General features: G+C 39.6%; 1 protein-coding gene across 2 annotated transcripts in view; it reads right to left on the bottom strand.

Annotated features, from left to right (window-relative positions):
* Positions 1 to 11025, bottom strand: part of LOC110380488 (cullin-associated NEDD8-dissociated protein 1) — a 574273-nt gene extending 563248 nt beyond the window's left edge. For both annotated transcript variants that reach the window (XR_010278155.1, XM_049836316.2), the window contains exons 1-23: positions 10788 to 11025; positions 10526 to 10695; positions 10226 to 10439; positions 9868 to 10002; positions 9487 to 9644; positions 9249 to 9411; positions 8921 to 9094; positions 8543 to 8651; positions 8326 to 8459; positions 7642 to 7802; positions 7015 to 7220; positions 6461 to 6654; positions 6054 to 6182; positions 5841 to 5972; positions 5218 to 5389; positions 4662 to 4810; positions 4114 to 4274; positions 2526 to 2724; positions 2117 to 2236; positions 1874 to 2011; positions 1240 to 1428; positions 580 to 823; positions 11 to 157 (exon numbers count right to left, since the gene is read on the bottom strand). Coding sequence is in view for 1 of the 2 variants with exons in the window: in XM_049836316.2 (XP_049692273.1) it covers positions 11 to 157; positions 580 to 823; positions 1240 to 1428; positions 1874 to 2011; positions 2117 to 2236; positions 2526 to 2724; positions 4114 to 4274; positions 4662 to 4810; positions 5218 to 5389; positions 5841 to 5972; positions 6054 to 6182; positions 6461 to 6654; positions 7015 to 7220; positions 7642 to 7802; positions 8326 to 8459; positions 8543 to 8651; positions 8921 to 9094; positions 9249 to 9411; positions 9487 to 9644; positions 9868 to 10002; positions 10226 to 10439; positions 10526 to 10695; positions 10788 to 10829 (3640 nt within the window). In the remaining variant the exon portion in view is untranslated. The remainder of the gene's footprint in view (positions 1 to 10; positions 158 to 579; positions 824 to 1239; positions 1429 to 1873; positions 2012 to 2116; positions 2237 to 2525; positions 2725 to 4113; positions 4275 to 4661; positions 4811 to 5217; positions 5390 to 5840; positions 5973 to 6053; positions 6183 to 6460; positions 6655 to 7014; positions 7221 to 7641; positions 7803 to 8325; positions 8460 to 8542; positions 8652 to 8920; positions 9095 to 9248; positions 9412 to 9486; positions 9645 to 9867; positions 10003 to 10225; positions 10440 to 10525; positions 10696 to 10787) is intronic.
* Positions 11026 to 11527: the final 502 nt, after the last annotated feature.

Raw genomic sequence — 11527 nt, 5'->3', positions numbered from 1 at the left:
ATTATTTTACCTGCTTCGGGTATCTGTAGTAGAGCGGCGGCTGCTCTGAGCGCGGACCGCTTGAGCTCGTCCTGTTTCTCGTACTCTTGCTTCACTGAGTTCGCCTTCACCTTCATCGTGCATGTCGCTCTTAATGGCTCCACTAAACTTTCTAGCCCTGAATAAGAATAAAAAAATATTATATATAGCCCCCATAGACTCAAAGCAAACTGTATGGGTCACATAGTCTCTTAGAGGACATTTTCTAAGTGGCTTTTAAGAAGCAGCAGTATCTTCTATTGCATTTTGAGGTGACTTTTATCTATATAAGGCACACCAACAACTTATACACGATAATTAGGTATTACATAAGAAGGGTTTGTGTAAATAAGTCAATTACAGGTATGCACATCAATCACAGTGAACGTGATTAGACTTGACCACTTGTCAGGCTCAATTCGATGAGACATCAAAATTTAATGAGCAATAAAGATACTCGTTATTTACTCAAAAAACTACCTAATAATAAATATTATAAAGTCTGTTAAAAATACACAGGTTTCCTGCAGAAAAAAAAACTTATAACTACGATGAACTTACTCTGTAAAACAACAGCGGGGCACAGCTGTGCTAAACGAGCACACATGAGGTAGGTGAGCATCTTGATATCATAGTGATCGCGCAGGCCGTCTTCCACGTGGCGCAGGAACTCGAACACGTCCAGCCGGTCCAGGCACGTGCCCAGTAATGTGTACATGCACTCGAATGCTGCCTTGCGTAAATCGAGACCGTCGTCTACGGAGTGCTTGAAGGGACCCATCTCTACTTCTCTGATTAGCTCTTTCTGTTGGGAGATTAATATTTCATCTTTAGATATCTTACATATGATTACTAATATATAATTAAGGTAGGGTTATTTAATGGATAACAAAATGCTTAGCTTAGATGTCATATCGCAAAATCTCTTAAGAAACTAGCGGTGCCAAAATGCAGGTGTTTGGGAGACGAGGAACGTTAGTGGCTACGCCCTCATACGCCTTTAAACTCGCGCGTGATTTGTAAAACCAGTAATCTCCGTCAGATGTATCAAATAAACCGTTAAGGTCTATCGTAGCTGATCATTTTGACCTAGAAGAAGCCGCCCGACCCTACCTTGCGGCATCTCCGTTCATCTTTCCTTCCTTCGTATAACCCACCCCCTTGTTCGAAATCATGTTTATAAAGTAACTGCTATCTAGACCAGGTGTATATCTAGGTTACCTTGACTTTGGTCTCCTGGTAGATGGTGGGCAGCACGTGCGGCAGCAGGTCGCGGATGAGCGAGGGCTTGTTGTGCGCGGCGGAGTTGAACGCCACCAGCGCCACGCGCCGCACGCCCAGCTCCGGGTCCCGCAGCGGCACCAGCAGCTCCGACATGCAGCCGCGCAGCAGCGGGTCGATCGCTTGCGGCTAACAACAATATATAAATTAGAAAATATATGTTTTCACGTCAACATTTCCATATACAAAAACTGGCCAAATGCGAGTCGAACTCGGCAAAATCAAACTCAAAGAGGTTTATTCAAATTAGACTAATAAATCAGCACTTTTCGAACGACAAAAATAAAAGACCACCCCCAGTACGCCCACCCTTCACCACTTCCTTTGTGTTTTTGTTGGGAAGAAAAGGTGGCATATAACAACACAAAAATGAGGAAAACAATACTTCACAATAAAAATTTGTATGTACAAAAACTGACAAACTGCGAGTCGGACTCGACACGTACAAAAATCACATAAATGTAAAAATACTTATTTTATGATAGTTTTTTTTTTAAGTAATTCTTGTAAAAGCGGCAACATAAATAATCACCTGTGAAAATTTCAGCGGTCAAAAATAAATGGAATAACTTACCTGATCTGATATCGTGAATTTGACGGCAGTGACGGCAGTTGTCCTTGTGAGTGGTTCGGGCGACTTGAGGAACTCCTTAAGGTGTGGTAATAAGTCTTGAGGCTCTAGTAAACATAATTTTCCTAAGCATTCGGCCACCTGGAACAAGATTGTTGAGTAAATAACAAGTTTATTACCTCTTTTCATGCTATACTTACATGAAAGATGTTTTATACAATGCTACAAAACTATTAAAAAACTCACAACATTGCGAGATCCTTCTTCCGCGCACTGACAGTGCTTAGACAGCTGCACCCAGATTTCAGGTATAAACGGTCTCAACGCTTCCACGCCTTCAGGCGTGCACGATTCACATGAGATTATCTGGCAACAAATAACAAAATGAAATCATCATCATATTTAGGGCCAATTTTTCAATCGTCAGTTAACTTCTATCTGAGGAATAAATATGGCGGTTCAACATATTTTCTATAAAAAACTGTCAAAACATCAAACATTTTAGTCAAACAACAATTTTGACTATTGAGAAATTGCCCTAAATGAAATGAAATGTTTATTCTAAAAATTCAGTAAATATGTACATATTCACTATGTTGATAACATTCTTTTACTACATTTTTTAAAACTATAATTATTTAAGATGACATCTTACCTCCCTCAAAGAGTGTAACAACAGATATTGCCGTTTAGGTTGCGCCTCGATCTCTCCCAGTATGAAGGGTAGGAACTCGGGCAGGTTGCCCACAGCGACGGACCCGAGAGCGTAGCTGGCGGCCGACTTCACTTCTTCCGATGACGGAGTGAATGACGCCAAGAGGACCTCTTTCAAGTTAGGTATGGAGCTTAAGTCTCTAAAAGGGAATGATAATAATTAATTAAGAGGCATCGTATGGGCACTCAGTTGGGAACAATGTCTTTCGTTATTAGTTTTTAGAATGCCTCTAAAACAACTATAATAAAATATCGGTAAAGGTTCGTTTTTCATTTTTACACGTTTTCTTCAACCATTCCACGCGCATAAAAAATCGAAGGATTAATTGATAAGGAAGACACTTCGTCACAATAAATCCAACAAAATATGATCCTAAAAAAAAACCCCCGACCCAAAAAAGTACGCAATAATTATGACAAAAGGTTGAAAACGCTAAACCCTATAAAAAGCAAAAAATAACTTTTAACACTACGTAAACTAAATTTTGACGTGTCGGGGGACCGCTTTTTACCTTCATAAATACTTACATAAATCTAATGATACCTACCTAATTACAACATTCGTTTAAAAAAAAAACACGTATCTAAAGTAATGAATTAGAGCGGTCCCCCGACACGACAAAATTTAGTTTACGTAGTGTTAAAAGTTATTTTTTGCTTTTTATAGGGTTTAGCGTTTTCAACCTTTTGTCATAATTATTGCGTACTTTTTTGGGTCGGGGGTTTTTTATTTAATTTATATTATCTCAAGATGGGGTCGCTATATGCGATCTCGGCCAAAGGAAGTTGTTTAACAATCCTCATGACAAACTGGCTCTGGGAGAATTGCACAGATTGAGAAACAATAAAGATTAACCGTTGGACATTCTAGATTTTCAGCAAAAATATAAATCGGTTTATCCGTTTCATTCCGGCATTCCAGGGTTTCATCCGCCACATCCCATTTGCAGCATTAGGTTCTCGTCAATCAGAAACATGAAGAGAACTCATCAAGACAAATTCAACGAGCCCAAACTCGATGGGTTTACTAAAAGGCAGTTCAGGGTTACGTTTCCTACCTTCGTGCCCTAACAGCAGACCAGCTCAGTGGTTCCAAAAGACATTAGTGTTTCAAATTTCAGATCCCACATATACTTGCAAGTAAACTGAGCGTGTAACATTCCTATGACATCTAGCAAACGAGCTGATGACCTTGAAGACCTGAACCGATTTCCACCAAACATAGCTAAGAACACTCCCGACTGACATACCTTTTAAACAAAAAAAACCGCATTACAATCGGATCATCCGTTTGGGAGCTACGATGCCACATACACACACACACACACACACACACACACACACAGACACGTCAAACTTATAACACCCCGTCGTTTTTGCGTCGGGGGTTAAAAAAACACTTTTTCTTACTAAACACATTTTATCTTGTTGACAAAGAGTCTGCAATAGATTTAAAGAAGCTTTAACATTAGTACACCACACAACAGATTAGTACACAACAGGTTAGTAATCAAAACTGCAATACTCACAAGTGCCTTCCGATCTCGGCGAGTGCCAACAAAGCGAACATATGATGTGCGTCGGATGTAGGCTGAGCGGCGTCGCGCAGGAACCCGCGCACCACTTCCAGAGCATCCGACCCGCCCTCCACTACCACTGCCGCCACGCACTTCGCGAGCGAGTGGAACGCCTAAAGAAACGATAGAGAATACAATAAAAAACAAAAAAAAATGCAGCTGAAATTGTTATTTCATGTGATTTCGTTTAAGAGTTGTGATGTCTTTCGAATATAATGAGTTTGCAATATACCGAAAGTAAATTGACAACAAAAGTAAGTAAGAATAACATTTTTATAAAAATTTCATAAAAATATATAGGTAATACAGATTTTATATAGTACATATACCTTCTCTTGTGCTTGAAAAATAAATATAATATGTATATGTCAAACAAATCAGTTCAGCCCAACGTGAGATAATTGCGCACAAACAAGCATGCAGGTCAAACTGAGAACCTCGTTTTTTCAAGTCGGTTAAATTAAACATACATTGATTCACATGTTTCCAGCAGTAGGTACCTGTTTGATATGATGTGCAGAGGCGCTGTGGTCGTGCAGACGGTGTACGGGTGCTACTAGAAGCGCCAGCAGCTCCCGGCGCGAGCAGCCCGCTACGTCAGCGGCTACTAACGCGCTCAATACTCCTAGCATCGCCTTTAGAGCACCACCTATACAATAACAGAAAATAAATATACGATATACAATAAAATACGCGGTTTCGTACGTCGGGTGTTACCGTTTCATGTTCCCAAATGAAAAATGGTCAAAATAATTTATGTAATTTATCGGATCCAAACTGTGTTTCGGAGGGCACGTTAAACTGTCATTCAACATCCTTACCAGTCGTTACGGATAGCCAGAAGCCAGTAAGTCTGACAACAGTCTAATCAAGTGGTATTGGGTTGCCCGGGTAACTAGGTAGAGGAAGTCAGATAAGCAGTCGCTCCTTGTAAAACACTGGTACCCAGCCGCGTCTGGTTAGACTGGAAGCCGACCCCAACATAGTTGGGAAAAGGCTCGGGCGATGATTATCGGAGCAGCGTGACACACCAGCGCCTGCACAGTTAGCACTCACCTTGCAGCAGCGGCGACTTGGCAAGCGCGAGTATGTTCGGGGTGAGCGCGTGACGCGCCTCAGGTGTGAGCGCGGCGGGGCAGCGGATGCAGGCGCCGCGAACTAAAGCAAGCGCCGTCTGTGCGCAGTGCAGGTCCGCCTCGCACACTAACGCCGGCACCTCTTGTAGCACCTGTGCATCAGAACAAGCTTTAAATAATCATATTTTGCACTTTTGCAAATATTCTGAAATCAACCAGTTAGAACGTACACGCCCGAAGCATACGAGCAGCAAAGTACGTGCCACGTGCGTAAAGTGCACGCGGCAAACCCCCGAACATTCGCTAGCGTGCGCGACACCACGCGGCAAATCGAACAAGCAACAAGAATCCGTGAACTGTCAGGGAGACTGCATCGAAGCAGCTTCAGTTGTACGCACACTCTCAACTGGGACGGTTGTTGATTTTGACTCACGTGGCAGATGCGACTTATAGGATAGGATTATAGGACCTTCATCGTGTACTGCTTACACTAGGGCCAGCCGCGCGCGAAAAATGATCATCAGCTTTGATCGAACGTGAATAACAAAAGCCTAGATCTATTCGGGAAACAAAACAAGTGAAGAAATAATACATAGTACATACCTTGCTCAACAGCTCTATGCTAATAGCGTGGCTGTAGTTTTGCACCAAAGTATCAAGAAGGACGAGTGTCGACAACTTCAAAGCTCTCTGGTTTTTCCTCAAGAATGATCCGAGAATCGGTACAGCATCCGACTAAAATAAACAATTATTAATTAAACAACGATGTTTTAAATATTTTAACTATGTTTTGTGAAATATAATATAATAGCTTACCAGAATGGGTGTAAGATCAATCCTCAAAGGTGACGAAGCTACTTTGGTGAGAGCTTTCACGGTAGTCAAGCGAGTGATTTCGTTGCGCAGTCGCTCTAAGAATATTGGGAGACATACGGGAAGCTCGTGCTGACAAAGAAATTAAACATTATGAATGTACCATAAATATAAATACTACTTAGTCTAAAAGAAGAAAGATATTCTTAATTCCAGCAAACTTGACATAGGACTGAATGTGTATTAAAATTGATAAGTACGTATATGTTTGAAATGACATCATGTACATACATATATCATCATTAATACACTTTTTTTATCAGAAATGCAACATTTAATACATATTAGTTCATAATAATTTAAATACATAAAGTAAATAATAATTTATATAAAACAAATATTGAACGTACTTGCAAATAATCACCAAAATGGCATAGCAGTTGTCCGCAAGCAGCTATAGCTCTCTCCTTGACCTCCTGGTCCATGTCGGTGGCGCGCAGACGTACCAGCGTGCACTCGTACATCGCGGGGATGAACTTCTGCAGTTCTTCCGGAGGTGGCTCCACGCGCATCTCCTCTGTCTCTGATGGTGGTTCTACCTGATCTGTTGTGAATAGTGACGTCATTAGTCAATGACCGATTTTTCTTTGTAGAAGAAAAACACACACACACAAACAAACAGGTATACACTTATAGCAGTAGTACAACACATAGATACGTCCTACATAAAGTAAGTCATAAAATCGTAGTAAAACCGTTCTACAAAAAATCGGTCCGATAACCTGTCCTACAAGAGTCTGACGAAGGCGGACAGCCTAAATAACAATATTTAGGCTGTCCGCCTTCGTCAGACTCTTGATCACTGAATTTAAAAAACAAGTACATATGTACCTCGTAATTTGACTACCATCTCACGAACACTAGTGTCTCGAACTTTATAACACATTTCCGTAATGATACTTACCTAAAGGTCGCATAACTTTGACAAGAGTCTGGAGTACTCGCAGGGCTTCAGCAGTGACTTTGTAGAAGGGGTCGTGCACACAGCACAGCACTGCCGGCAACAGAGCCGCCACGTGTGGTCGCATGGTCGCCGATGGGTGGCCGCGTACTAGGCACACTACGAACACTAGTGTCTCGATCTTCATGGAGGACGCTGTGCTTTTGTCACTGTAGGAAAGGTCAAATTTTGATAAAAATTGTTAAGATCCTGATTAAAATAAAAATACTATATTCTCAGTAAGCGCAAGATTTGGACCTATAAAATTAAATACAAAACCATAACAATTGTGTTCGACATCATCATCACATTAGAACATTTTCACCAGATATTATTATGTATAAGGGAATTTCTATTTCAAATAAGGAAGATATGAGCAGGAACTCAGAAAATAAGTCTCCACAGATTTTTAGCCCCTGTGTTGCCTAACTTACTACAGATTACAAAAACCTATTATTTTGAAGTTAGTACCCTTACAAATAATATCAAATAAATTCTGTAATACAAGTAAATTCTGATCGCAAAACAAAAGGTAGAACGGTTTCAATCCGCAATAGGTTAGCTTAATAATAAAAAATCTGTTCTACTCACGTGAGTGCAGGCGTGAGCGCGCGGATGACGCGGGCGGCGTGGTCGACGAGGCAGCCGGGCGCCGCCGCCAGCAGCTCGCGCAGCAGCGCCAGCGCGCAGCCCCGCGCGCGCACGCTGCGCCCGCGGATCACGCGCAGCGCGCCGCGCACCACGCCCGACACCTGCACCACGAACAAGGATTAGCTACTCTACTCACCACATCGTATCTCTTAGGCTCAGCGCAGAACGATAGGAGCGCAACAAAAAGGATTTTTATGAGATAAAAACTGCGCGAGGTATAGCGAAAACGCGCAAGTATTTTTCCCCGATTTAAGCCTTCACCCTTCTTCAATATTAGGTTTAATTAATTTTCTAGTGTCCTCTATGTTATATATCCTCTATGTTGCGCGACTTCGCTGAGACTTAATGTATTAAAAGTAAAAATGATTACGAATGTAGTGTGTGGACACTACAGTCGTAATCATTTTTACTTTAAATGAAAAAATAAAAGCACATTAAAATCTTATGTGAATACCAATCATGTAGAATGAAGAGAAAATCTGATGGGAAAGTAAATTATTTACTGCTGGCTTCATTTAGGCGTCACCAATGAGCTCAACCATCCCTTTTCTAGTTACACTATAATTTAAACTACATGCAAAAGAGTGATATTTTCCTAGTTTAAAAATAATAAATTAGACTTACCCTTTGCAACAACAAAGCTTGCGGTGAATTGTCGGTCGGCACGATAGTAATTTGCAAAGCCGGTGGGGGACGGGTAGCCCTCAACAAAGCCGTGTACGCACTCAGAATATCACACTTCACATTTTCTTCGCGTTCTAGAACATTCAACAAAAAGGCTGTTTATTACCTAGAACTTACATGTGATTGGTGTACAATGAATAAAAGTAATGCAATGTACCTTTGAATCTAGCAATTAAAGCGGGTGATACAGTTTGGTACATTTCACCAAGTAGTTCGTGACGAGTTGCGATAACTGATTCTAAGCACTTCGCTGCCGCACGACGCACCTGGGGATAAACGCAAGAGGGATTAAAAACTGATAATCTACTACTTATTCAAATCTATGGAACAATAGCTTGTGACTGTATCTTAATAAGATGGTCAGTTTTGGACGCTCAATACCTTCAATTTAATAACCATTTATATATTTGAAATCAACAAGTAAATATGGTGGTTGTTTGTACAAAAGCCATCAAATTAATCAAACACAAGCATTCTTGAGACAAAAATTACGTGGCGATTGAAAAATCGGCTCTTAGTATAAAAGTTATCTTACCTTCCAGGACATATCATCATCATCTGAGTACTCTTCGGAATCGGACTCTGGTTCAGCATCAGGAGTGAAGGATTCATCTTCCATCTCCTCATCTTCACCTCCACCGTCTTCCTCTTCATCCTCATAGTTGTAGTTAGGATCATAAGTGATCATTTTCAGGCAGAGGTCGATTATCTAGAGAAACAAACAAATTTGTTGAATAAGTAACATATCTCTAAAGAGGCAAAGGTCAAGATTGAGTCATTTGTTTATCATCTACTGCAGAAAGGACTTTTTTTTATTTTATCCTAAATCAAGTTCTAAGTACAATAATGAACTAAATCCTTACTGTAGGGATATGGGGCTGCACTTCCTTAGGACACTTAAGTACAAAGGCTTCAAGAGCTTGTAAGCAATGCTCACGGAGTTCTTCATCAGCATCAGTAGAATATTCTAGGACCTGTGGCGCAACTCGCCACAGCTGCTCTCCAAATCTATGACCTGCTTGGCGACTGAAACATTTAGCTAAGTTAATACCTTATAACATAAAGTTTATCTTGTTTTTTTTATTATGTATGTGATCTTACCAAATAGATGCAATACACTGTATGTGAGTGCGGCTGACACTGGACGATGTGGAGGAACTCAGCCCCTCCAGCAGATGATCAATAAGTTTGTTGTACAATGACGCATTGCAAGACATGACCAGATGTGACAATGCAACTATGGTGCGTTTACGGACGGCCTGTACAAATGATGTTAGCATGGTTAGTTTATGGTAACTAAACGTTCATGATCATCAATTTCTATCTATATTTACTACACAGAGAAATTAAATTATACAAATCATCACAATGAACACAACCACCGAAATAACATTAATTATATGAAGTACATATAGATAATTTCATATGCATATAGCTTTGTAATTATAAATACTATAGTTATTTAAATTTATCTCAAAATACCTGACGTGGTGAAGCGAGTTGTGGCAGAAGTGAATTGAGTAACATGGGGTGAAAAGATATGAGCAAGCCTCCAAATCTGCTTAACAGATCAGCCAATATGTCCAAAGCCTCCAGTTGAACTGAAACATCTTCTTGCTGAAATTTAAAATGGTATTTATTTTGAGCTATTATTGAACAAAATAACTGTGGGATAATACCAACAAATATAATATCAATGGGTTTACTGTATTATCTTAATGGTAACTTACAAAAATCTAAAATAAGAGCACATTCATTCATCATCACCTCAAGCTTGTATAAGGTTTGTATGTTATTTATTTTTAAACTGACTTAAACACTAATGTTATAAAAGGATTACCTTCTCAATAGCACTGCTGAGTTTTCCAGTTATTTTCTTACACACATTAGCAGCCAATGTGTTGGAGCCCAATGGTAGTTCCGATATGACAGTTTTCAAGCCAATGCTGCTGATGTCTCTCAGTTGTTCTGTGTCTGAGAGCATGTTTGCACACAGTGTGTCCACAATACCCTCCACTTGATATTCTTTGACTTTATTCACTAGAGGACCGAGACTGTAATATAACAGAAGGGTATTATTCAAATTCACTCATTAATTTAAGTCACTTTAGATGTGAGTATGGTTATAAAGATCACATACCATTTCACAGCTAGATTTTGCACTTCACCGTTCTTATCTTCCAGGAGGCGAAGGAGCATTTTGACTACTTTTCTCTCCGAGTCATCGTCAAGCTTTATACTGTCTTTTTGTAATTCAGTCATCAAATCGTTAGTAGCCATGAACCTGAAGTCTTTGTCGTTCGATGTCATCTGAACACATTTTTTAAGACAATGTTATTAGCACGCAATTAGGGAACGATTAATGAATTCTATTCTGTGTTATTATGAGAACGCCGGCTTACCTTCTCTAGAAGATTTGCAATTTGATAGGATACACTAGCCATTTTGTAATGTGTTCAGTCTCTGAAATCACAATAGAAAACTACAAAAGCCAAATAAAGATAAAGTTAACAATTTATCATGAGTAATTGGTGAAGAAAAAACATTTGAATGATTATTCGGGAAATAAAAGCGACGAATCGAAAACTTGCTTCGTGGTGCTTCGCTAAAATTGTATAGACAAAATAGGACAAGTTTAGGACTTGTCAAAATGAAATCGATTAAATATTCGCTGTGGCATATTGCATTCGATTTCACATGAATTTGTGTTTTTAATAATAATATATAAATAGTTTCATAGCCTTATTGGTATTTGCTACAAATTTATTGGCCCAATTTGCATTTGATCGCTCAAATTCATAAAATATACTTGAAAGACCAAAGATTAAATTAAAAAAACTATATATCTATAAGATAATAGTATCAAAATGTCTGCAAGTCAAATAAGGTGCTAGACTCTGATAATTTATCATGAAATAAAGAAAAAATCATTTTTGCTACAACAGGTGAACCCTGGATACGGTTTCTTACCCAGCGATCGAGTGGAATGTGAAACTCGAGGAACGTATTTAATCGAATCAAATGATCTTTATGTCACATCACTATTTTACTCACCATACTCACCAAAGAGTAAAATAATACTATGGAAAAAGAGAGCCCTCTCGCGATGTTTTTATGCAAGCAACTTTGAAGCGCCATCTGG

The sequence above is a fragment of the Helicoverpa armigera genome, chromosome 3, assembly GCF_030705265.1.
Source record: "Helicoverpa armigera isolate CAAS_96S chromosome 3, ASM3070526v1, whole genome shotgun sequence".
Taxonomy (NCBI): Eukaryota; Metazoa; Arthropoda; class Insecta; order Lepidoptera; family Noctuidae; genus Helicoverpa; species Helicoverpa armigera.
This window is presented reverse-complemented; position numbering and strand designations above follow the sequence as displayed.